Raw genomic sequence first — 23,701 nt, 5'->3', positions numbered from 1 at the left:
TCTAATCCTTGCTCGGCTGCCCACGGACTAATGCTACAGGGTGTACAAGAAATCAGGTCTCTTGTCTCCCAGTGCCTCAATCTCTTTCTCCGATTTATTATCTGCCCAGTGGTCTCTCTTTCCCTGTCTCCTCTTGTCGTTCTCTACCCTCAGCAGCGTTGTCATGAGCACGCTGCCGAGGCACAAAAAGACGGACATGTAAGCCAGCACAACGCCGTGACCTTCAAAGAAGCGAGGCTCGCGGAAGTAGATGTTGGAGCTGACGATACCGTTGAGGTTGCCCCACCCGATTACGAAACCCAAGACCACGCCTCGTTTGTAAACCCCTTCGACGTTATTCGCGACCCAGGTGATTGTATTGCTGATGCAGGGGTAGATGCCAAGGGCTCCCAGGAAGGTACCAGCGTACTTGACCTGAGGGTTCTCGGTGCCTATGAGCATGCCAAAGCCCACAATACCAATCAAGCTAACAAAGATGTTGCACAGTCCGCGTTGTTGGGTCCTGTCTGCTACCCAACCAACAAGGACTGTGAAAGCGGCTGCCACAGCGTAGGGTGGCACGGTCATCAACTGCGATCGTACAGTGCTGGTATTCCATCCGAGTTCGTTGACGATGGTGGGTAGAAACAGGCTAAAGGCGTATAACGGCATGTCACAGCCCATATAGATGACCATGCCCAGCCACATCTTCCAGTCTTGCACAGCTTGCCAGAAGAAGGACATATTGAACTCCTCATGGTCTGCCGAGGCCTGCTGGTCCATCTTAAGCCGGCGGATGACGCGGGCGCGGTCGTTTTCGGAGAGGAACTTGGCCTCATCGGGGAAATCGTGCACCATCCAGAAAGATGCGACCCCGAACAACACTGTCAGAAGTCCTTCAAGTATAAATATCCAAGCCCAACCGGGTCGTCCGCCGACACCGGCCATCTGCTCAATTGCTGCAGCTAGGGCACCGCCAAAGGAACCCGAAATGGCGGCCGCAGAGAAGAAGATCGCCTGCATGCGTAAGAAGGAGATTTTGAAGATTGAAACTGCTAGAACTTACAGCACGAATACCAAACTCGGATCGCTTGTACCAACATGACAGGTAGTAGTTGACGCCTGGGAATAGCCCTGCTTCCGTGAGACCGAGGAACCATCGAGCAGCCATGAGGCCGCTCCAGTTGTGTACAAAACCCATGCCGGTCATGGACGCGCCCCAGAGAATCCTACAGGATTAGAAACAAAGTACATTCAGTTTCGGATGACTGATGAATCGTCTTGGACTTACATGATGATGGGGATGAATATTGATGGGCGAAGCCTCTTGAGGAGAATGTTTGTCAACGGCTCGAACACTGCGTACGAGACGAAGAATATGGTGAGCGACGAGTTATACTGGGAGTTAGTTAATCCCAGATCGTGATTCAGGCCTGCAATTTTTGCATTTCCGATGTTTGTTCTGTCAAGGAACGCCAGTAGGTAAAGTATGCAAAGCTGCAGACCCGTCAGCTAGGCTTGCCTGAAGGCATACAGCATAATAATTTACCCATGGAATAAGCATCCAGTCAAGCCGTCTGACTAACTTCCGGTCCTATATGTGACATGTTAGGAACGTGGACACTTCTCAGCGCAATAGATGGTGTACTTGCCACATCCAGTCTCTCCCCCTCACTGAGGTGGCTATCCGGGTCAGGTATATCAAGCTGCCTGCCTTGTTCTAGCGTGTGGGAGGCGCTTGCCTTCTCGACTTCCATCATTACGAGGCTCTATCAATGTGCTGAACAAATTTGCTGTTGATCTCTTTGGGAAGTGATAATGGGAGTGATCAAATAAATTGCAAATAGGTTGGATAGAGGCGGTGCAATAGTTGAATGGGCCAGACGTGATTCAGAGTTTGACCTACCCGTGGTTTCGGAGGTAATGGCGCAGTCATGACGAAAGCCAGATCAAGTCGGCGGGAGATTGGTCAATATAAGGAACACCAAAGGTGCCCGCAACGGTGGCATGTGCGCGGGGGGGAAGCAACCTTTCTCTACGGTATAGGACTTCGGGATACACTCGGCAATGAAACCCTGCAATGGAACGTGCCGCCTCATCAAACCGGACACATCGGCGCGAAGCAGCCTTGGACGGTGAGCAGGACTCACCATCCAACAGACATTCGTTCGAGTTGGAAACAATAGGACCTATTATTCTGCGGAGGAAGTGTGCTCAACCAGGCATTTGGAAAAACACCTTTGTGTTTCTTTGTAGCCCCAGGCAGGGCTTAGGAGAGCACCGGTGTCAACAGGCCCAAATAGGACCCTGGGCAGTCTACCTTGTCCGGATGATTGCATCATAAGTATTCAAGACCAATGAACGTGCAATTTTCTTGCATCAGAGTATTTTCTCTGAACAACTGCGCCCGCAATGCCTGGCTTTCATGGTTCGAGAATCGAAAGGACACCAAGAGTACCTTGAGCTCTGCAGCTGACGCCCGGGGCATCCAGGTTACACCAGGTGCTCGCTGAACATACAGCAGTTCAAGGGGAAATCCACGTCGAATCCCGTGTTAGATCGGACTTTTGATTCCAAACGGCGTTTTGCGTGGGTGACGGCAACATGCTGGCCTGTCCGGTATCTCAAGGGAATAGACGCCTCGCAGATCTTATTTTTTTTCAGCGAGAAGGGTTTCTGGGGATGGGTAATTGAGGCAAGATTACTGGGAAAATCCAAAGGCCACCGGAAGTTGGGGAATACCTCTACGTGCCTTGTTCCCCCGGCAATGCCCTGCGGGTGCAAATTAGGCCTGTTACTTACAAGCAGAACGGCTCTGCAAGACAGGCATCTTAGCATACGCTTGGTTGAACGCCGGCTAAGCTGGGTAGGACAACCGCCTCTTGGACGGCAGAGCTTGCTGCCAGACTAACAGTAACCCCAGCAAGTATCAAGGCCATAAGTGTCCAGGTGATGCGCCGCGGCCGCCGCCATGGAGAATTCACCAGAAGGGCTGGTCTGAATGCGGAACAGGCTAGCGGAGTTCCAGCACGGGGTGGCGCCCACGTGAGGACAAGGGGTGGTGACGCCGTTGTTCGAGATCTGTGTTGCAGTGGTACGAGGAGGAAGGCGAGGAAGAGCAGCACCCAGCGAGGCCACGTAGCCAATGGTACAGATCGTTCGGTTGAGACCATACTACCGTGTGCGACCGCGATACTATGCAGCTCTCCGTCTCGCGAATGAGTACTGGTCATCCAAACTAATGCATCCTGCCGGGCGGTTTCGTAGGAGGGCAATCATGGATTTGAGTGAGATCAAACCAAGTCCCCGTTTTCATTGAAATTCACATTGAAAGCTCGTAGCTAAGACATAATGGGCGGTGTGGCAGGTCGGGATTTGCAAAACGGATTGTGCGTGCGTCTGCATGAGCTGGGGTCGATCCTGGTTAGCAAACTAGAAAAGTGATGACTTTATCCTCACGTCTCTCAACACAGAAAGCCTATGCCAGCTAGTTTGGCCAGGAGACCGGGGTGAAAGATTATGTCCAGAGCGCAGCCGGTGTCTAGTGTCGAGGAGTCGTCCAAACGCCTACATTGTCGCTGCAAGAAGCCGACAGGGACCCCGAGATTTGGCTGAGGCATCTGGGCCCGTACCGGCCGTAACGGGACCCGAAGCCCTGGCTTGGCGACCCGCGGGAATGTTAGCCAGACTGGCGGTGGGATCTCTTTCTCGGGAGATGGCAGACAGCACCAGTACTTCTGTAGCGGCCCGGCGACCCCCTGACACTGGGATACAGGCAATAGGATGCATTATGCTGTTACAATATATTAGCGAACTGACGACAAGTATCCGTAGAGAGAGGAAGAAGAGCACCAGCTGGCGCCTGTCCGTCGGCGCTGTCTGACGGCCTTCCCGCCTCGCCCAGACCTGCTGACTAATGACGGATAGCGCCGGCCTCGATCGGCGACAAGCCCCACAATCACCGCCAATCCCCGACCGCACGACATGGCGTTTTCGGCGGCGGCGTTTCTGACGTGAGAACTTCCCACCTACCTCATTCGTGTGAACTGACGACGTTCTGCAGTGCGGTCTGCCGTTCCTCACCTAAAACTTTGGGCTTAGTAGGATGAGACGCTGACTCAATTCGCAGCACACCCATATAACACTCAACCCTCTCTCCCCACCCACCCTCAAGCAGCTCTCATCCGACTGGGATAATCACATAGGTAGTGAGGGGCGGCATCTGATACACACACACACACATCCCACCTTCGTACCCCATCACCCCTGTCAACACTTCGTCATGGCCAAGCGCGTCTGCATCATCGGTATGGACCCCTGAAATCTCCGGAATTCCGGCTTCTGGCCCGATTTAAGCTTACCCCCTTTCTCTCTTCGTATAGGCGCAGGCCCGTCCGGCCTCGTCGCCGCCAAGACCCTCCTCCACAACGCCCCCGCTGGCGCCTTCACCGTGACTGTCTACGACGCCCAGCGCCGCATCGGCGGCCTGTGGCCCACACGCGCCAGCGACGCCGACGGCCTCGTCCACCCGCTCATGGCGGTCAACCAGAGCCGCCACACGGTGCAGTTCAGCGACCTAGCCTGGGCGCCCGAGGACCCCGAGTTCCCACGCGCCTGGATGATCGGCCGGTACCTCGAGCGGTACCTCGACCGCTACGGCCGCGGCGCCGAGGTGAAGCTGGGCCGCCGCGTCGTCAAGGCCGACCTGCAGGACGACGCGACGTGGCGCGTCACCGTCGAGCCATCCGAGGGCGCCGACGGTGAGGAGGAGACGCGCGCGTTCGACTACCTGCTCGTCTCGTCCGGGTTCTTCGGAAAGCCTCTCGTCCCGGACATCGGGGCCGGGGATGCAGCGGTCCCTGTGGTCCACAGTAGCAAGTACCGTGACCTGAAGCGGCTGTTTCCCGACGGCGTGCCGGACGGCGGCGGCAAGATCCTGGTCGTCGGGGGACAGATGTCGGGCGTCGAGCTTGCGGGCACCGTCGCGACGCAGATATCCGCCGCCGTCAACGCGCCGGGTCCGAGCCCGGTCCCGGGCGCCGACAAGCTCATCGTCGAGCACCTCGCACAGCGCCCTACGTGGGTGTTCCCCCTCCACTCCACACCCAAGGTAATCCTCGCCACTTGACCACAACCTCGTGCGCACATCACTGACCCAGTCCAACCGAAACAAAAAGCCCGGCTCAACCGCGGCTCCTTTCCTCCCCGTGGACTTCCCGTCCTACAACCTCAATAACCGTCCTCGACCCCTCACCAACAAACAAGGCCACATCACCCCCGACGCCGCGAAGGTGACCCACGGCTTCTTCGCGGCTTCACTCGGCCAGGACCAGTCCGAGTTCTCCCCCGCCGTCGCCGTCACCCCGGACCACCACTCCGAGCCAGCGTACCTCGCCATGAGCGAGAACTACCTGGAATTCGTCCGCGCCGGCCTCATCTCCGTCTCCAAAGGCAAGCTCGCCTCCGTCGCCGGCACCACGGCGACACTCGTGGACCCCTCGTCCCCCAAGATCGAAAACGTTGCCGCCGTCATCCTGGCAACCGGCTTCGATCCCTCCCCTTGCCTCTCCTTCCTCCCGTCCCGGGTCCTCGAAGCTTTGGACTACTCCCCGCAGCACCCAAGCTTGCCCCTCGCCCTCGCCTTCCACGGCACCCACGTCAAGGACTTCCCCTCTCTCGGTTTCGTCGGCTTCTACCGCTCGCCCTACTGGGGCGTCATGGAGATGCAGGCTCGTTTCTTTGCCGCCCTCTGGACACCCTCTTCCCTCGCCCCGCGACCTCCGAAGCTCTCTGACGCGCTCCTCTCCGAAGCGTCGGACTGGAGCACCGCGTCCCTCCGCGACGACCCGCGCCTCTCCCAGTTCCCGATGGGCGACTACGCCTACCTGATGCAGGAGTTCTCCTCCGCCCTCGACATCCCCATCACCCCGCCCCTCGAGCCTCCCACCCCCGTCCTCCCGCACAACAACAAGCCAATGGACATCCTCACGCCGGCGCGCTACATCTCACCCCTCGCCGACGAGGCCGCCAAAGCCGAAGCCGCAAAGTCGCTCCAACAAACTCACTCCACCGCTGTCGCGGGCCTGACCACGGGGCGCTTCGTCCCCAAGGCCGTTTTCCGCAGCCTCCTGGGCACATGGAAGCTCGAACGTGACCTGACCAGCAGGCTCCCCAGCCACCCGAGCGGCCACTTCAGCGGAACGGCCCAGTTCCTCCTCCGCGACAGGACCGCCGACGGGCTCAAGTGCGTCTCGGGCTCTGCCCCCGCGGACAAGACATCGACCGCCGATGATGACGATGACGGTCTGGCCGCGGAGTACCTTTACGTAGAGGACGGCGAGTTCCGTGCCGACAACGGGCTCGTTTTCAGAGCCACGCGTCGCTATGTCTGGCGGTATGACGAAAGGAAGGATGTTGTGAGCGTCTGGTTCGCCAAGACGGATGACCCCAAGCGGGCGGACTACCTCTTCCATGAGATCGACTTCCTCCCGCCTCCAGACGGAGACCAGAAGCCATGGCAGGCCAAGGCGGGCCATCTCTGCATCGACGATTTCTATGACGTCAAATACGAGTTCGCTTTCAAGGCTGTCAATCTCAAAGAGTGGGATATCCAGTACACGGTGAACGGGCCCAAGAAGGATTACACGATACATGGCATCTATAGACGTTAAAATGCAGTCAGAGAATACGGATAAACTGAACAACCGAGACGTCCACGCTCTAGGGAGCCCGGTTTCTGTGTCAAGACATAAGAAGTTGATAAAAGGTACGGGGGTCAGGTTGGTCTGTAGGGTGTTATGGACTATTGGTACGTGTAATCATTCTTGTAGGTTCTGCTTATGCATACTTTTCTTCCATCCATTACCCTTTCAGTGGGCTCTTTTTCTTCAGCGAAGGTCAACATCTAACCTCGCCACACCCTGTATGTTCTCGAGGAACCCCGCTCTCACAACATCGTCCTCTGTTCCACGTGTCGTCAAGCGACAATACCTGTACGAAAGAGGACGGGCCGGAGACGGACAGGCAATCCCAGTCGCGACCTCACCATCTAATGTCAACGGCCTTGCTGCAGTCGGCGAAATGCCTTCCGCCTGAAGATTCAAACCCGCATCGTCCATGAAAACATCTCCGTCCCCATCCATCGCTCGCATGCTTCCATCTCTTAAAACTGTGCTTCGTCGCACTCCTTTCGTGTTCCCGGTGTTGAGTGCCCAGCAACGAGCCGAACCATCTCCACTAAATGCCCAGACCAGCATATCAGGACCTGTGTCTAATGCGAGATCAACGAGGCCGGAGCAAACGGCAACAGGCTGTCCGTGAACATCAATGGGATACGATGGCCCGGAGCGTTGGAGGTATGGCGTCTCGGGGCCACTAAAATGGGTCACAGCGGCATCTTGACGTCCAGGTATTGGCCACCACGCAACCCAGTCTGGCATTGGGCGATCAAGCATGTCAGCCAGGTTGGCGAAGCGGGAGATATCTTTGAACATATCCGGGGGTAAAGTGTAAAAGACCAGGAGCTGTTTTTCCGACTGGAAACCAAGCTGGTCCACCCATCGTGCTATGGGGAACACGGCGGCAATTCTGACTCCGTTGGCCAGGTTGGCTCCCACAGCGCACAGGGTTGGAGCATTCGAGCAAGCCGTGGGAGGTGGGCAAAACTGCACCTTTCTCTGGAGACGAGTCATCGACCCGATCGGCGAATCAGCGCCCAGGCACAAGTATCCGGTCCTTGGGTCCGTGAAGAGGATATGAGAGCCGTCGCTCAGGGGCACGGCCCTGTAGCTGTCCACAGCAGTGGACCTATGTCTAGGAAGCCTTCGCTCCCACCCCCTCCAGGTTGTCTTGCGGAATGGCGGAGGGCTGATTGAGGCACTCAGTTGCTGTTCTGTGATTGTGTAGACACTCGATGTGTCTGTTTCGGAGGCAGCAGCGGATGTCTCAAGACGCGAGATGACAGCCGGGACTTCTGGAGGATATCCGCCAAAACTTCCGCCCAGCGCCCCCAGTATTAGATGCATCGAGCTCGAGCTGCAGTCCGCTGCCGCTGCTGAGCTAATGAGTCGAAGCTTCTTGGCTGAGTCAACTGCCGGCCGGGGCGGGAGAAAGTAGACAAAGTCGCTGCGGGTGGACAGCGGGAAGCGGCGGACCAGATCTCGGTTGGTTTGGCTGTCAACCCAGTGCAGTTCGACAGCAGACGAGGAGCCAAAAGCGACGCAAAAACGTTGGGGGCAAATGGCAACCGAGCGTGGCGGGTTGTCGGCCGTGCAAATATTTCGATAGATGGATCTGGGTCCTGTCTCGATAGGAGGCGGCAGTGAAGGTGACCGCCCGCGACAGACGCACAATTGAGAGCTTTCCTTCAAGCAAGCGTTAGCTCATGGACTGAAGTGTTTGGATGATGTTGTAGTCACCTCTTTTCCTGGCATCAGACCTGTGGTGTCACAGACGAAGCCGTTTCGGCCGTCGAGAACGGCGGCGATAGAGTAGCGTCCCCAAGATGTGTCCATGGCACAGGAGAGAACTCTATACGGGCACAGTATGGTTGAAACGGGGCGCAGAAGCCCCTTGTGGCGTTGTGATGTCTCTTTCTATGAAGACATTGGCCACCTGGGAGACTTGGTGTTTTTGCATCGATGGTTCAGCTCGTAAACATAGATGGTGCAACCGTAGCTGGCCATTAGGAAGCGGCCGCACATACTTGCGGTGTATTTGGCATCGTCATCGATCCCGGGTGTCGAAGCATCAGATCTGAAGTCGATGAATTGCGTCTGACTGACTTCGACAAAGGCAGGTTCGGGGCCGCGATGACCGAGGCCCAACGTACACTCTCTGGCGAGCCACTTGGACATAATCCACTCTTGGTTCGGATCCTGATCGTGGGTCTCAAGCATGGGCTTGTTTTGCTCCACATCGATGATAGTGTTGATGCTGGACCACCATCCCCCTCGCTTGAGCATAGTGACGAGAATAGTGCGACTCAAGCCCGCACAGAACCAGGGTCGGCAGGTGTGGCGTGCAGCATTGAAATCATATGGGTCGAGAAGATCGTAGATGTAGTGCAGGATCTCGACTGGGAGGCGCATTGCCGCCGGGACCAGCTGTGATGCATGATTATCATGACCGAAATGCACGACATCGTCGGGGTGAGCTTTCATGGCGACAACGGACCGAAGAATGTGAGATAACATGGGGAAATGATGAAGAGAATGATGTATCCAATGGCTGGATTGCAAAGAGAGTGCCCCGGGACCGGAAACTGTTCTCCAGCACTGGTTATGACGATGTCGGTGATGGCGCCAATGCAAATGCCAACGTGTATATCGAACGGACGTGGCAGATGGATGGAATGGTGGGGAGAAGATGCCGGAGTCGATGTTCAAGGGGAAGAGGAATTGCGCGGGAGGTCACGTATCCTACCAACCTCTTTCCCCGAAAGGACTCGCTGCTTATGTATAATTGAATAAGTCCCTACCTAACTAGCTAGGCAGGTAGGTATGTCGACTGGAACATCAAGCACTGCAGTGCCATGTTCTGGAAAGAATGCAACGAGGTAGCGATTGCCCACTTCCGGCTTGAGGGGGCGGGGGGGGGGCCTTCTCGAAGCATTGAGCGGGTGTTTAAACGACCAAAAAATGGGTGGATTGGTGAAGTCAATGGGAGGCATGCAAATTAATAGCGACGAGGAGCAGTATGGGTGCTCCCCTTCATAGGCTGGATATTCTGGCAATATTACCATCCAACATGGTCGGTTAGCTCAGTTGGTTAGAGCGTGGTACTAATATTTCACCTGAAATGTTGTGTAATGCCAAGGCCGGGAGTTCAAGCCTCCCACTGATCATCTTTTTTTCTGTCGTTCAACAGAGTCAATCCTTAGAAGCACTTCCAGCCCTGTTTAGGTAGGTAGTAAGTAAGTAAGTATACAGCGTGCACTACATCCAAAGGGTCAACTCAGATATGTGACCAGTTGCTGTCTGATGATTTTACCTTGCTTGTGACGGGGTTGCCATGTGATATATAGCATTGTTCATTGCCGATGCCTGCGTAAGCCGGCCCGGCCCCGTTACGAAGTTCCCGAACCCCCTGTACTTTCCGTCCGAGTCGCTTTTCAGCCTGGCCTAGTCCGTCTGGGAGTCCGAGATCGCATGCGGCTTGCAAGGAGCGAGATGTGACATGGAGAGAGAGGACGAGTAAGCGTTTTAGACCCTTGTTGGACACCAACCCGTCGAACGGCCCTGGAAGCGGGACAAGATAGGTAATTAGCAGTGCGAGCGGCGGGGGACCCAAGTCGCGAGCTCCGACTCTTGACCAATCCCCAGTCCGACCCCGGCTCCGCCTTAGTCTGCCTGCCTGCCTGCATGCAGCGATAGCCAACCACGCCTGTGCAGATCCATGGTCACCGCTCTCCGGCCGGAACATCATCTTCACCCGCGATGCCTAGAGTGTGTTTAGTCACCGTTTGGGCACCAGTGGAGACGAGAAAAAAGTGCAGGTTATCGCTTGCCCAAAGGACGAGAAGCGCCTCGCTCCACCCATTTGCATTGACGCTTGACCTTTGACTTCTCACGCATCCGCCGTCGAGCGTTCACTCGCGCCGTCTCGGCTTATCTCGCAGTCTATCATCGAGCCCGCCCTTTGACGGATGTGCAATATCCTCCTCCCTATCACCTGCATCTGCATCCCGTCAGCTACGCTAGGTACCAGAGCGGCGTATGGATCCCAAGCCACCTGGGCCTCGAAAACCCCTCTTATTAACCTCTGCCCGGTTTGCGGGCGTGATTTGAAGTGGATTACCGAGCACACGCGCGTGAGATTCGGATAGCCGAATGGTACGCCTGGACACCGAGAGATCGCTCACTGATAAGACGGCGCTGGACGGCCCCCACTTGGACCACCGGGAATAAGACGTGTTCTGCAAGCGAGAAAACAAGAAAAACAAGGACTGCTCCGCCCATCCCCGAAACTCATTTTGTTTCCTTGCCCCGTCCAAGCAGCGCTCCCACTTGCCGGATCTTTCCGCGGCGGGAATGCCTCGGACGGTGGCCACGTACAGGTCTGCTGGCGGTCGGAATCGAGTGTTCTTGCGCCGCCTCGAGGTACAATCGCAGCGGAAGAGAAACGAAGGGACAGCTGGGCGAAAGAGGAACAAACGTGTTTGGGCTAAAAACGCAATCTCTTCGACCGGCGCGCGTGGGACCCCTCCCGGCCGGAAGGCCCGCAGGGGACCCACAAGGTCCGCCGGCTTCTGCGGGTCCGTGCGTTCCGGACGAAAAGGGAGCTAGCTCGGCTAAGGTAGTGAGTGTAAAGGCTACTTGGTTCCCGGACGAAAGGGAGCTCGGTTCGCCGGACAGGCAGCCGACGCAGGCAGCGGCATCCCTCCTATTCGATCCCGACGGGGGGGCAGAGGCGCAGGGTTGTTTCGATAACAAAGAAGAAGGGATGATTGCCAAAGCGTTGTTTGTTGAAAGATACGGAAAGGGGTAGAAACCACAGCCCCCACGACCCGTCACCGTCCTCGTGTACAGAGAGACAGAGAGGAATTCGGGGACTGATGAATGATGTATTTGGATTTATTGCTGCCCAGCGGAGAAATCATGGAAAACTTGTGGGCTGAGGAAAGAGTGGAGAAAATAGAGAAAAAAACATTACGACAGCCCGAACTCATGCCGAGATTTCTCCCCCATACCTTTCAGCCCTGAGGGCCTGGCGAGAACGCACCCAGGGCCCCTGGCTGAACAGGAATTCCAAGAGACTAGGTACTGTGTAAAGTCATTTCCTCTTATTCCCAGACCCGCCCGTCGGAGCTGTGCGCCCTCATGATCGCATAATCGCTCCTTTCTTCTCTCTCCGGCAACCCAATGACAAGCCCGGGCAGAGCCTCAAGACTCGGCAGGCAACAAGGGTTAGGTCAAAGTCGGCGTTCGTCGTAAACGCGCCTCCGACCCCCCCCCCCCCCCCACGCGTCCCGACCTCGTGGCTCTGGAATACCCCCAACGTTGCACGTGCCGCTGCAAGCTTCCGTGGTACTCCAAATGACCAAGAGAAGAAGGCGAAAAAAAAGAAGAGGAAAGATGAAATAAGAGATAGGAAAATAAGCCGCATTACCGCCCCTTTCCCACATTACATCGTTTTCGTTTGTTGTCGGCCATTATTACTCAGTGTCGCTGCTGGGACGTTCGCGGTTTACGAGAAACGGAAACCCCTGCCAGCCCAACCCTCCAATCCACTAATCGGCATCGTGGCGAATTTGAAAACCAATGTCACCAAGGATTAGAGATTCCACTAGAAACCCCTGGCCCTGTGTAGCAGGTCATGGCATATCATCTACTATGTACGTACATAGTGTAGGTATCTTGAGAGATAATGGTATCCGTACATTGGTCCAAAAAATCGGACGGGAAAGGCGGGTCCGCCCGCGAGATGGTGGGTACCCCGAATGCCGCGCCGATTTTCCCACCCATAGACCGAGTTGCGACCGGGTTCCAAGGGGGTCCTGTTTGTGTAGTGTTGCTACGGTACCTTGGTATTTTAGCAAACAATAAAAAAAAACAGGCCCTGCGAGTTGACTTGGTTTCCTTTTTCGCCCGTTGATGGGGACGAGTATAAAGGCAGGGTGGCGCCCTCCCCCTCCTGCAGAATGAGGAACTGACTTAAGATCCTATTCCTGTTCCTTGACCTTCATGCTTACCATTACCCCCGGGCTCGAACCCCCAACTCTTTTCACTCATTCTACAGTCTACTTGTTTGTAGTACTTCACCTGTTCAGGGGGGGACTGCGTTCCTACTAGACCAAAGCCTGGCATTCGTTGCCCAACAACACATACACACACACACACACACACACACACACAACTCACCCAAGATGGACAATCTATCACCAAAATCCTCCCACACTCTCCCACCGGGCTCCCCCTCCCACCCGGACAGCGCGCCGACAGGACGACGGTATGCCCCCATCACAACAACCGTCACACGCCCCGTCGCGACCAAGGAGCAGATGGACCCGGAGCTCGACGTCAACCTCCCCTACCGCACCCTCTCGGCCAATGCCAATCTCGACGAGTACCGCGTCGAGACCAGCGCCGGCGAGATCCCCGTCACGGGCCCCTCGGCCGCTGCCGGCGGCAACTACAAGCTCGTCACCTTCGTCCCCAATGACCCCGACAACCCCAAGAACTGGTCCAAGGCCTACAAGTGGTACTGCACCATGGTCGTCGCCATGACCTGCTTCGTTGTCGCCTTCTGCTCATCCGTCATCACCGCCGACATCGCCGGCGTCGCTGAAGAGTTCCACATCTCCGAGGAGGCCGCCCTTCTCTCCATAACCGTCTTCGTCATCGGCTTCGGCGTCGGGCCCATGGCCTTCGCGCCCCTCTCCGAAATCTTCGGTCGCCAGATCATCTACGCCTCCACCCTGCTGGTCGCCGTCGTCTTCATCATCCCTTGCGCCCTCGCCAAGAACCTCGCCACCCTCCTCGTCTGCCGCGCCATCGATGGCATCGCCTTCTCCGCCCCCATGACCCTCGTCGGCGGCACCCTCGCTGACCTCTGGCGCAACGAGGAGCGCGGCGTCCCCATGGCCGCCTTCTCCGCCGCTCCCTTCATCGGTCCCGCCATCGGCCCCCTCGTCGGCGGCTTCCTCTCCGATGCCACAAATTGGAGGTGGCTTTACTGGATTCAGTTGATTCTTTCCTTCGTCGTCTGGGTCCTCATCTCCTTCACCGTCCGCGAGACCTACGCGCCCACCATCCTCGCCCGCCGAGCCAAGAAGATGCGCAAGGAGACCGGCGACCCGTCCCACGTCACCGAGCAGGACATCGACATGCGACCCCTCAGCGAGCGCCTCGGAATCTTCCTCATCCGCCCCTTCCAGCTTCTCTTCCGCGAGCTCATCGTCTTCCTCATCTCCATCTACATGTCCGTCCTGTACGGCTTGCTATACATGTTCTTCGTCGCCTTCCCCATCATCTACCAGAAGCGCAAGGGCTACTCGGCCTCCACGACCGGTCTCATGTTTATTCCCCTCGCCGTCGGCGTTCTCTGCTCGGCCGCCTGCTCTCCCTGGGTGAACAAGCACTACCTCAAGTTGGTCGCAAAGCACAACGGCCACCCGCCCGCTGAGACCCGCCTTATCCCCATGATGGTGAGCTGCTGGTGCATCCCCATCGGCCTGTTCATCTTCGCCTGGACCTCCCTTCCGCACCTGCACTGGGCAGGTCCCGCCCTCGGCGGTTTCCCTGTAGGCTTCGGCTTCATCTTCCTTTACAACTCGGCCAACAACTATCTCGTCGACTCCTACCAGCACCAGGCCGCATCCGCACTCGCGGCCAAGACTTGTATCCGTTCCTTCTGGGGCGCCGCCGTCGTCCTCTTCACCGAGCAGATGTACGACCGCCTCGGCGATCAGTGGGCATCAACCCTCCTTGCCTTCATCGGCCTGGCGTGTTGCGCTATCCCCTTCCTCTTCTGGGTCTACGGAGCCCGGATCCGTGCTAGAAGCAAGTACGCCTACTCCTCCGACGACGAGGAGACTTCTGGGTCGGATGTCGAGAAGGCCAAGCCTCAGAACGTTCTGTCGCCCACTCGTACCTTTGAGCCCGCGTAAGCGACTCGTGGCGAGCATTGAACAATGTCAAAACCCTTCACAAGGCTGTTATTGAACAGTTGAATATTGCAGCTATGCGTTTAGTTAGGTCTGGATTTTCGGTTACGTTTGGTTCATTTGGCGTAACAGGTTGGTGTTGGACGGTGAATATACGGGCTAGACGTACTACGACATAGATGCATAGAGACAGAGAACGGCAGGTGCCGTAATTAATTCTAAACCATGTTCAAAACATCATTCAGCCTCTACTGGCGCATTGGCTGCTTGTTGATACACACCTTGATGACTGCGAGCTCGCGGGAATGTAGTAAATCGTCTATTCTTCGTGAGTCGTGATGCGTAACTATCTATCTCGTCGTTTCAGGGAGCAGTAGGGTGGGTATCCATCAACCTGTAGGCGAGTCCTCCGTTTGCGCCATTTGCCGTGATGCAGGCCCGGGGTTCTTAGACAATACGCACCGGGAGCGAATCTCTGCGCGAGAGGGTGATTTCGTCTTTGACCAGAGAGTTGGAGCACTTGCGTCCGAGCATGAAGTCCTCGAGGTTGCGGAAGGTGCATTCAGAGATCTCCTGCAGGGCTTCCTCGGTGAAGAAGCCCTGGTGGCCGCATATCAGAACGTTGGGGAAGGTCATGAGGCGGGTGAGCAGGTCATCGTCGATGATGTGGCCCGAATGATCGTTGTAAAAGAGATCACCCTCGCCTTCGTACACATCAAGGGCCAGGCCGCCGAGATGCTTAGTCTTGAGGGCGTGGACGACGGCCTTTGTGTCAATGAGACCGCCTCGGGAGGTGTTGACCAATATAGAGCCGGGCTTCATCTGCTTGAGGGTCTTTTCGTTGATGATGTGCTTCGTCTTCTCCATCAAAGGGCAGTGCAAGCTGATGAAGTCGCACTTGGGAAGAAGCTCTTCCAAGGGGAGGTATTCGCCGAGCTTCTTGAAGTCGTCCGACTCGAACGGGTCAAAAGCGTAGAGGGTGCAGCCGAAGCCCTTCATGATGCGGGCCATGGACACACCAATCCTTCCGGTGCCGATAATGCCCACTGTCTTGCCATGCACCGTTTTTCCGAGGAGACCATCAAGGTTGAAGTTGCCTTCGCGGGTGCGGTTGTAGGCTCTGTGAGTGCGTCGGTTAAGGGATTGCAGCAGGGCGACAGCGAACTCTGCGACAGCCTCGGGGGAGTACGAGGGGACGTTGGCGACAAAGAGTCCCAGTTTCTCGGCAGTCTTAATGTCGACGTTGTTGAAACCGGCGCAGCGCAGTAAAATGGCCTTGCAGCCAGCCTTGTGCAGTGCCTCGATGACGTCGGCAGTGAGGGAGTCGTTGACGAAGACGCAGACGGCGTCTACATCCTTGACGAGGGAGACGGTCTCGGAGCATAGGGAGAAGTCGTGGTAGAGTATGCCAAAGTCAGTGTTGTCGTCGGCGAGCTTTGCGTTGTGCTTCTTGAACTCGTCCTTCCTGGCCTCGTATGCGGCGGAGATGTACTTCTTGTCGTAGGGCTTAGCGCTGAAGACGGCGAGCTTCATGGTAGGTAGGGTCTTGAACGTGATATCGAGGCAATGAAGTAATTGATGCAGAGATGGAACGGAGCGCTGTGATGGTCGTGCCGGGTGGTCAAGTATTCATATGTTGAGGTAGGTGAGGGGTTTATGATGGGAAGGGGAGGGACCTGGAGGATTCGGGAGAAGAAGACACCTCAAGAGGCCTGGCCAAGGCTCGGCTCCCCTCTTTGCCTGATGTGACGCGGTTGGTTCTTTCCCTCTACGATTCGGATGCCAATGGCAGTTAATGTGCGCGTGTCAGCATCTGGCAGATGCCAAATCCGGCATCCTGGTTCGCAAGCATTCAAAAATGACGTGGACTGGCTCAGCTGGGGTACCTGATATATGGTAGGTCCAGGTATGTACCTAGTACCTACCTGGGTAGTAGTGGGGGTACCTGGGTACGACCTAGCTAGTCCAAGAGCTACCCCGCCATGTGCTTCCCTCTGGAGCTCCACCACCAAACCACCCCAAGGACGAGCTGTCAGAGGAGAAAGTGCCCCGCAGGTGCTGGTGCCCGCAACGAGGAACCCAAGGCCCTAGGAAGAAATCGATGGTGCTCAAATGGTATAGTGCTCGCTATTGTTCCCCGCTACCCATCCCACCGGCCCGACAAAACACGTCCTGTTCCCATATGCACACGTAAAGTAAGGGTGATCGATATCTACAAGCGGCACCATGCCCAATCGTCTTGGCCATTCTCCCGTTCTACCGGTTGTTGCTTTCCGCCTGTTGCCGCCAGATATGTGTATCGCCGAGGCTCATCGAGCTGTCGGATGCTGCCGACGTCGTATTTGCAGGCCGCCGGGGCCTTTCCGTATCGGGTCCACTTTCCTCGTCATCTTCCTCGTCCTCTTGGAATGAAGGAGGATCCTGATAGATCCAGGGCCCTTCGAGACTGTAAATCCGTTAGCAACAAAACTTTCCAGTTCGTGAATGGCGGCTAAGCATACCGTGAAGTCAGGCTGGGATTCACAAACGTCATGCCCTTCTCCTTGTCCTCGTCGATCGTACTGCCCCGTCTCAACAGACCCTGTGTTGGCCTGGGCCCCTCGAATTCCTCATCCAGCACGGCCTCGTCATCCACATAGATCTCAGCTCGTATACTCCGCAGCGATATGTACCGCGTCAGGGGATCGAAGCGCCGCTGGAAGTAGACGCTATACCAGATTGTAAAGGCAACAAGCGGCAGGACAGCCACAGCTTGCACGAAAGCCAGCTGCAAGGCCATGATGCTGGACAGCACAACCTGCGTGATGAAAAGACCGAGTACGATCCGGTAGCTGATGATCCGCCATGCACCACCCGTCGCGTGTTGTGGCTGGTCCATGGCGTACAGGAGCTGGTACTTGTACGTGAAGTAGCCGAGGATGAAGTACACGATGCCCACCGTCAGGATCCGATACCCGTATTCAAGAGTGCTGTACACGAGACATAGCATGAAGACGAGCAGCGCCGTGGGGAGATAGAAGCCGTAGCTGAAAACCGTCGGCCGCATGATCTCGGCGAAGTCCCTAGGCGTCTTGGCCCCCATGCGATAGATCGGATAGAGCACGACGCTGCCAACCTGCAGAAGCCTGAAGGGAAACAGACCAACACCTTGGAGCAAGATGAAGTTGGTGTAGAAAACGGCCAACCCCCGGATCTGCTCGGCAATCGTGTTCGTCAACGTCGCCGGGCTACTCCATACGTCTTTGATCTGCTTGAACAGACTGTTGACGGTGAATGCCGCATTCGAAGTAGCAAAGACGACAAAAATGTTGAAGAACGTGAAGAAGAAATTTTTGGACACGATTGAGAGCTCCACATCGCCCTTGGAAATCATGCCTTGCTCGTACGAGAGGTACTCGTAGAGATACGGCACAGCGACGTTGAGCAACGAGACGAGGAGCGTTGGCAAGCCTGTCTCAATCAACGCACGCAACGTCGGCCATTCGTCCAAGAACGCAACCAGTGACGGGAACCACGTTCTGAAGTTGCAAATGCTCAGTAGACTGGCGATGGAGGCAACGATTGCCAACCATACAACCGAGAGGAAGGCGACGAAAATAGTGATGGTCCAAGACCGAAGGCGCCGTACTCCGCGAGGCGTGTATGTATTGGCCCACATGACATCCGATGGCGACGGCGCGGGCTTGGTCAGGAGCTGTCCCGGTCGTGGGTCAATGCGAGCCTGGATCGCCATTTGACATGCAGCAATCGAATCCATGGTGACAAAAGCTAGATCGGTCGCTGCGTAGTCCTTCTTTCTGGCGTCGCGAATCTTTTCATCGAGCCGGCGTAGCTTCTCCTCGTAGTAGTCGATGGCATCTACCTTGCGGTTCTGGAGTTTCAGGAAGCCATACCAGATCCTTACCTTAGGACGAGGTCTCTCGACCAACTCAGGGTTGATATGGTTGTGACCCAGCAAGCCGCCGTTCTCACCAGCCTCCTCGTCAACTTCATCCTCCCTAGGCTCCAGGACGGACGGTTCAGCTTGGGGGTCGCGTAAGCGCTGCACAGACTTTGGAAGAGCAGCCTGTTTTCCAAGGTAGACACTCCAAGTTTCCTCCAACTGGGCCAGCACCCGCGCCCGTTGCTCGACCAAGGAATCGAGTTCTCTCCAGTCTCGGCACAAACTAACGTTTTCCACCTGCCCAATCTCGAGCTTTTCGATGAGCGTCTTAAGCTTGTCTTCGGAGCGCAGGCTCTGCGGAATACCCGTTAAACGGAATGTTCGATCCGTGATGGTAGACTGGGTTCCTAGGTACTCTTGACGGATATGTATCACTCTGAAAGTGGCCTTGTTCAAGATGTAGAGAACAAGGCCCGTGAAGAAGTAGACAAACACCAGGTATGCCCAGAGACCGTCGTTTTCGCTGTCGAAGCTCTTGTCGCCATCGTCGGATTTATCTTTACGCTTCTTGACTGGGAACTTGAGGTTGACGGGTAGCAGAACAACGTAGGCGAAAAAAGCCAAGATGGCGAGGGTCCGGATTGCCATCTTGAAGAAAGAAAGGAACTATGCTGGTTAGTGAAGCCCACTCGATCGGCAGGGAAGCTTTCAACTTACGACAAAGGCGTCGAGGCCAGCAGAGGCGAGAACCTGTTCCTCCGTTACGCGATACAGCGCAGGCATCCATCCGAAGAAGGTATTCGGCAGGGCGGGCAAGCCGATACTGGGATCAAGTCGGCGCTTGCGCGCGGCGTACAAGGTCGGCCATCGCGGACGCAATATGCAGAAGGCGACAAAGGCCGAGATGCCAAGGATCAGGGATAGGCCGAGCTGGACGTAGACATCACGGTTGGTAGTAGGTTTGATGGCGTTTTCGCCTTTGCAGAGTTCAGACTCGGGTTCGAAGATTAGTGCGTCCATTTCGAGTGCAGCATGTCTTTGGACTGCGGTCCGGTGAGTGTGAAGCGACTGGTGTTGGGTCGCGAGCCGTTGTTTTCGACCCGAAGATGCGACGCGACAAGACTTGAAGGGGGGTTGAGCTCCAGGTACACTACATGCACGAGGCTGGTCTCCACTTTCATCCGAACCTGTGACGTGATGATGCGTGGACGCTGCGACTGAAGATTGCACCGCCACATATAGAAGCTGTGGCTGGAGTCGTCCAGCCACATAGCCTCAATGTTGCTTACCAGAAAACCCCTGCTGAACTGTCACTGTGAAATGCATGGTGTCAGTACTCAGTAGTCAACCCCAACCTGTAATAGTCGCTTATTAATGCTCTTGAGTCTTATTTTTAGCACTTTCTGTAGGCGGCGATGGACAAGCTCGACAAGAATTAGCAACCTGATTCACTGGCTGAAGATTATCCAAACGGGCCACTTATCCCGTGTCCTGATACCGTTGTCGGTCGGTAACTCAACTACCAGTGTACCGACAATGACCCACTTCCCGGTGTTATTGCTTCGGGCCGTGACGGAGGATGCACGCTGCGGTCACAAGACCCTCAGCTGGAGAGGACTTCCAGGTGCAAGCCACGTGCACTTCTCACGCTTATCCTCGCTTGAGGCGGCGCTGCCATAGTGGAGCAAGTCTAGGAGTACCTAGGACTGAACACACGTGAAATGGCCTTGCAGCAACAGGAATAACACAGCCACCGAGCGCTCTGGCCCGGGCGTACAGCTGAGATACAGACAAGGGAGTTCGCCGAAAGGCTTCGCCGTGAGACAGCTCAGCCTCTGCCAGAAACCGTGGATGGGATAGAGAGCATCATGAAATTGATCTCCCGTGGGCTGTTTACAAATAGCAACGACACCTCGGACTGCGAGGTTAAGACGATCGGGAAATTCCGCCTTGTATGCGTAGAGTTCTGGGACATCATGTATACCCATCGAAAACTCGTGCACTGACGAGTGATAGTTTCGTAGTTGTGCCTATGTTATCTAGTATCATCAATGATTAGTAGAGGGTGGTGGATGCCGACGGTGTCATCGAATGTTGGGTCGAGAGCACTGCTTTTCGAGGTCAGGAGGTTGGACACAAAAGATCAAAGTAGCCGCCCTCAGTGGCTGGCTGCATCGACTTGCTCAAAGCCACTCACTGGCCGCCCCTGTCCCCGTTTGCAGTTGGATTGACTGGATAGATATGACGCCCTCCACACACAAAGGCCAAAGTCGAGCGGGAAACGACGATGGGAACCATTCCCACATGTGCATCGGCAGATCCGGGGTCTGCAAAGAACAACCTTCTTCGAGCCTCGGTCGGGAACAAGCTACAGTAGCACAGTGCGGGCGGACTAACACGCCGTTCCAAGGAGACCGAGCCAAAACAATGCGCATACCTCTCTACCTATCTGGTGCCAAATTACGGCCCCGGCAAGGGACGAGTAGCAGGAAACGCGCGGGCATCTCAGGTGGAAGAGGCAGGGAGCAAAAGCGGGGAGGAGGCTTCCAGCCAAGTCGCTCTGGGCCGAACCTTGCGCGTCGATGAACTTTGCTGAAGTCTTGGTGTGGCTATCGTCTTTGTTATCGACGGGTCTGGATTGGGCTTTGCCGGCGTCAATCAGCCTGCCTTCGGCGGGCACCTCCTTCTTCCTCCTCTTGTTCATATTTATCGCCTGCTCTTCAAAAGCGCAGCAATGTCCGAGGGGATGACAGGAGCATTCCTAAACATATTACCGTAGCTGCGCATGTATGCTCGGCCTCATCCTGTCTTGACTGGTCTTACTGTTGTTGCGTTCTTAGCTTATTTCCTGCCGAGCAGGACCCTCCTTCCCTGCCACTTTCCATTCCGTCGCGTCCCTCCTTCCCGGCCACATTTCATTCCATTCCTCCTCCCCCGCCGTGCCCGTCCTGAATTCATTACCAGCACCCTGGGATGAACAGTACATAGACAGTACATCCCAGTCTTGTCTTAATCTGTCCAAGGACGTGGTTCTCGGAGGTTTATGGTAGGATTTTCTTTTTTTCCCACTGTTTTTCTTCCTCTTTTTTTTCGGGGTGTTTTTTTTCGCCTTCTGCGTCACGGCTTGCGTCGGCCCACACAACCAACTTCCCAATCAATCCAGTCAATCGGTCAATTACTCGGGCAGGTAAGCACATCAGCAAAAGAGGAAGAAAAGAAAAGAAAAATAAGGAAAAGAAGCGAAGAAGAAAAAACAATTGTGCCGTTTGCGTTCCCGCCCCGGATTCGCTTCGCCAATTGAACCACTCAAATCGACAATTTCCAATCTCCAATCCGCTGCTCCATCATCGAACCCCTCCATGCCCCTCACTTGCACCAACTGACTTCCCAACTACCTCAACGATCGACCGCCATTGAGCAATCGGGGCGTGCTACATACAGGCCAAATGGCCGACGCAGCAGTGACTGTTGGCCGTACAGGCGACTACGTCCTTATTTCTAAGCCCAAGAAGGGCATTGCCTACGTCGAAGCCCGATTCAAAGAAGACAAGATCGTATGTGATGCTCTTGCGAAGCTCCGAATCACGAGCGTCTTCCCCATCCTGTCGACACCCCGCTCACACGTCAGATAATCAGCCCTCGCACACCGACAGGGGCTGCCAACTGGTTCGTATTTCTCCAATGCCATCACAATAGCCTCATGGTCTAACCTTCATCAGCTCCTCTCCAGGCTCGAACAAGAATGGAGTCCGCCCAAGCTCAGAGACGACACCGTCATCTCCCTTGAAACAGACCTTTTGAAAGAACCCGTTTGCAAGTATTGCCTATTTACACGTGGCGTCACACCATGCTGACCAATTCCTAGTCCATAAAGGTGTTCCCGGCGACATGTTCCATTCTCTCCGCGTTGTCGAGTTTCAGGGTCTTGACCCGACTACCCGGGTCGTCTCCATTCGCGATGTTGCTATCAAAGTCAACCTGTACGGTCGCACCCCGGAGTCGCCATCATCGTCTGATGATGAGATTGTGACCATGCTGCCCAACTCCACACTCGACGGCCTCTGGGAACTGTGAGAATACCTGATCCTCTTACATGCTTAAAACATTTCTAACCGACTCAACCTTTTAGATGTTGATCCTGACCCCATCACAGCCTGGTTATTGACCATGCTGTTCAACCTCAGCTTTTCTATCTGATGCACAGTCTCGGCGAAGCTGGCCCGCGATGACTTGACACGGAGGCGCTTAGGGATGTATCTGCGGCGACGCTCTTCTCCATGATCTGATGCCAAAAGAAGCAGGAGACGACACCCCTGGCTCCCGCAATATTGGTCTAGCAAGCCATATTGGAGATATTGCCTCTGCTCGGCGCTTCCTCAACGTCATCGCCAATGCCAAAACGCGTCACATGCACCACCAGTCGAGTCGCAAATTAGACACGACCATCAACGCCGTCGCCAGACTCATTGGAAACCATACACCCAGTGATACCAGGGCGCTATGCCACACAGCGTCAGTCTTGCGACCTTTTGGTGTTGATAAATGTCTGCTGACTAAAACTTTGCAGTTCTCAAGACCCGATTCAAGCCCTTTGCCGAATACACGGTTAAGATCGAGAGTGAATTTTGGTCTCGGACCGAGAATTATGACTCTCGGCTGGCTGCTGACAGAAAGCAGCGCCGGAATCCGGTGCGACTGATAAACCAGCACCATCTCCAGGGTTCGTAGTAGTTACGACGACTTGTAGAAAGGATTCCCTGAGCAAAGGAATGTCACTCGGGGGAACCTAGGCACAGAGATAGCAAACTTCTCCAACAACAAGCCCATGTTTATCAACGGGTAACCTCAGTCCCAAGCAATAGGAATGCATCACTTGATACATCTCAGGGTTTTCATAGTAATATAACCCACCCCAATGCTTTCTCACTCCATTTCCCCAGGTTCTGAATGCGATATTTCTTGTCTTATATATCATATTTACTCTTGATGACATTGTTACAGTCCTCTAAAAACCATGTATGTGCAGTGCCATTTAGCAAACTCCAACCACTACATTCTGAATATTCGCTGGAAGGATTTGCTGCTTTGACTAAAAGCATCCGGGGTCACATCCGATTCCCCTGAAATGACACTTTGGCAAGGCATGGCAGGCTTGACAACTACTCAACTTCCATCTGCTTTCCGTCGATAGCGATACCGATTCCCGAAGGCTTCCTTGATGGTCCCCAGCTTAC

The 23,701-nt window shown here is 55.4% G+C and overlaps 7 protein-coding genes and 1 non-coding gene across 8 annotated transcripts; 4 read left to right on the top strand and 4 right to left on the bottom strand.

Moving 5' to 3' along the window:
• Positions 1 to 33: 33 nt before the first annotated feature.
• Positions 34 to 1,739, bottom strand: GLRG_09040 (major facilitator superfamily transporter; the record flags this gene model as incomplete). Its single annotated transcript, XM_008099725.1, has 5 exons — positions 34 to 996; positions 1,046 to 1,208; positions 1,271 to 1,441; positions 1,485 to 1,501; positions 1,566 to 1,739. 5 exons carry the CDS (start codon positions 1,737 to 1,739, stop codon positions 34 to 36), a joined length of 1,488 nt encoding a protein of 495 aa, XP_008097916.1.
• Positions 1,740 to 4,261: 2,522 nt separating this feature from the next.
• On the top strand, positions 4,262 to 6,650 carry GLRG_09039 (uncharacterized protein; the record flags this gene model as incomplete). Its single annotated transcript, XM_008099724.1, has 3 exons — positions 4,262 to 4,286; positions 4,362 to 5,089; positions 5,157 to 6,650. The coding sequence occupies 3 exons, from the start codon at positions 4,262 to 4,264 to the stop codon at positions 6,648 to 6,650; spliced, it is 2,247 nt and encodes a 748-aa protein (XP_008097915.1).
• A 216-nt stretch (positions 6,651 to 6,866) lies between these two features.
• On the bottom strand, positions 6,867 to 9,140 carry GLRG_09038 (F-box domain-containing protein; the record flags this gene model as incomplete). The annotated part of the gene is made up of 4 exons (XM_008099723.1): positions 6,867 to 6,940; positions 7,025 to 8,342; positions 8,397 to 8,508; positions 8,593 to 9,140. The coding sequence occupies 4 exons, from the start codon at positions 9,138 to 9,140 to the stop codon at positions 6,867 to 6,869; spliced, it is 2,052 nt and encodes a 683-aa protein (XP_008097914.1).
• Positions 9,141 to 9,728: 588 nt separating this feature from the next.
• On the top strand, positions 9,729 to 9,823 carry GLRG_13222. Its single transcript has one exon. It is a non-coding gene; the product is annotated as a tRNA-Ile (tRNA).
• A 3,021-nt stretch (positions 9,824 to 12,844) lies between these two features.
• On the top strand, positions 12,845 to 14,587 carry GLRG_09037 (major facilitator superfamily transporter; the record flags this gene model as incomplete). The annotated part of the gene is made up of 1 exon (XM_008099722.1): positions 12,845 to 14,587. The coding sequence occupies one exon, from the start codon at positions 12,845 to 12,847 to the stop codon at positions 14,585 to 14,587; it is 1,743 nt and encodes a 580-aa protein (XP_008097913.1).
• A 444-nt stretch (positions 14,588 to 15,031) lies between these two features.
• Positions 15,032 to 16,117, bottom strand: GLRG_09036 (D-isomer specific 2-hydroxyacid dehydrogenase; the record flags this gene model as incomplete). The annotated part of the gene is made up of 1 exon (XM_008099721.1): positions 15,032 to 16,117. One exon carries the CDS (start codon positions 16,115 to 16,117, stop codon positions 15,032 to 15,034), a length of 1,086 nt encoding a protein of 361 aa, XP_008097912.1.
• Positions 16,118 to 16,840: 723 nt separating this feature from the next.
• Positions 16,841 to 19,487, bottom strand: GLRG_09035 (uncharacterized protein; the record flags this gene model as incomplete). Its single annotated transcript, XM_008099720.1, has 3 exons — positions 16,841 to 17,030; positions 17,086 to 19,133; positions 19,185 to 19,487. 3 exons carry the CDS (start codon positions 19,485 to 19,487, stop codon positions 16,841 to 16,843), a joined length of 2,541 nt encoding a protein of 846 aa, XP_008097911.1.
• Positions 19,488 to 21,913: 2,426 nt separating this feature from the next.
• Positions 21,914 to 22,696, top strand: GLRG_09034 (uncharacterized protein; the record flags this gene model as incomplete). The annotated part of the gene is made up of 5 exons (XM_008099719.1): positions 21,914 to 22,021; positions 22,104 to 22,133; positions 22,187 to 22,214; positions 22,333 to 22,537; positions 22,621 to 22,696. The coding sequence occupies 5 exons, from the start codon at positions 21,914 to 21,916 to the stop codon at positions 22,694 to 22,696; spliced, it is 447 nt and encodes a 148-aa protein (XP_008097910.1).
• Between the last annotated feature and the right edge of the window lie 1,005 nt (positions 22,697 to 23,701).

The sequence above is a fragment of the Colletotrichum graminicola genome (assembly GCF_000149035.1).
Source record: "Colletotrichum graminicola M1.001 genomic scaffold supercont1.44, whole genome shotgun sequence".
NCBI classification, from domain to species: domain Eukaryota; kingdom Fungi; phylum Ascomycota; class Sordariomycetes; order Glomerellales; family Glomerellaceae; genus Colletotrichum; species Colletotrichum graminicola.
This window is presented reverse-complemented; position numbering and strand designations above follow the sequence as displayed.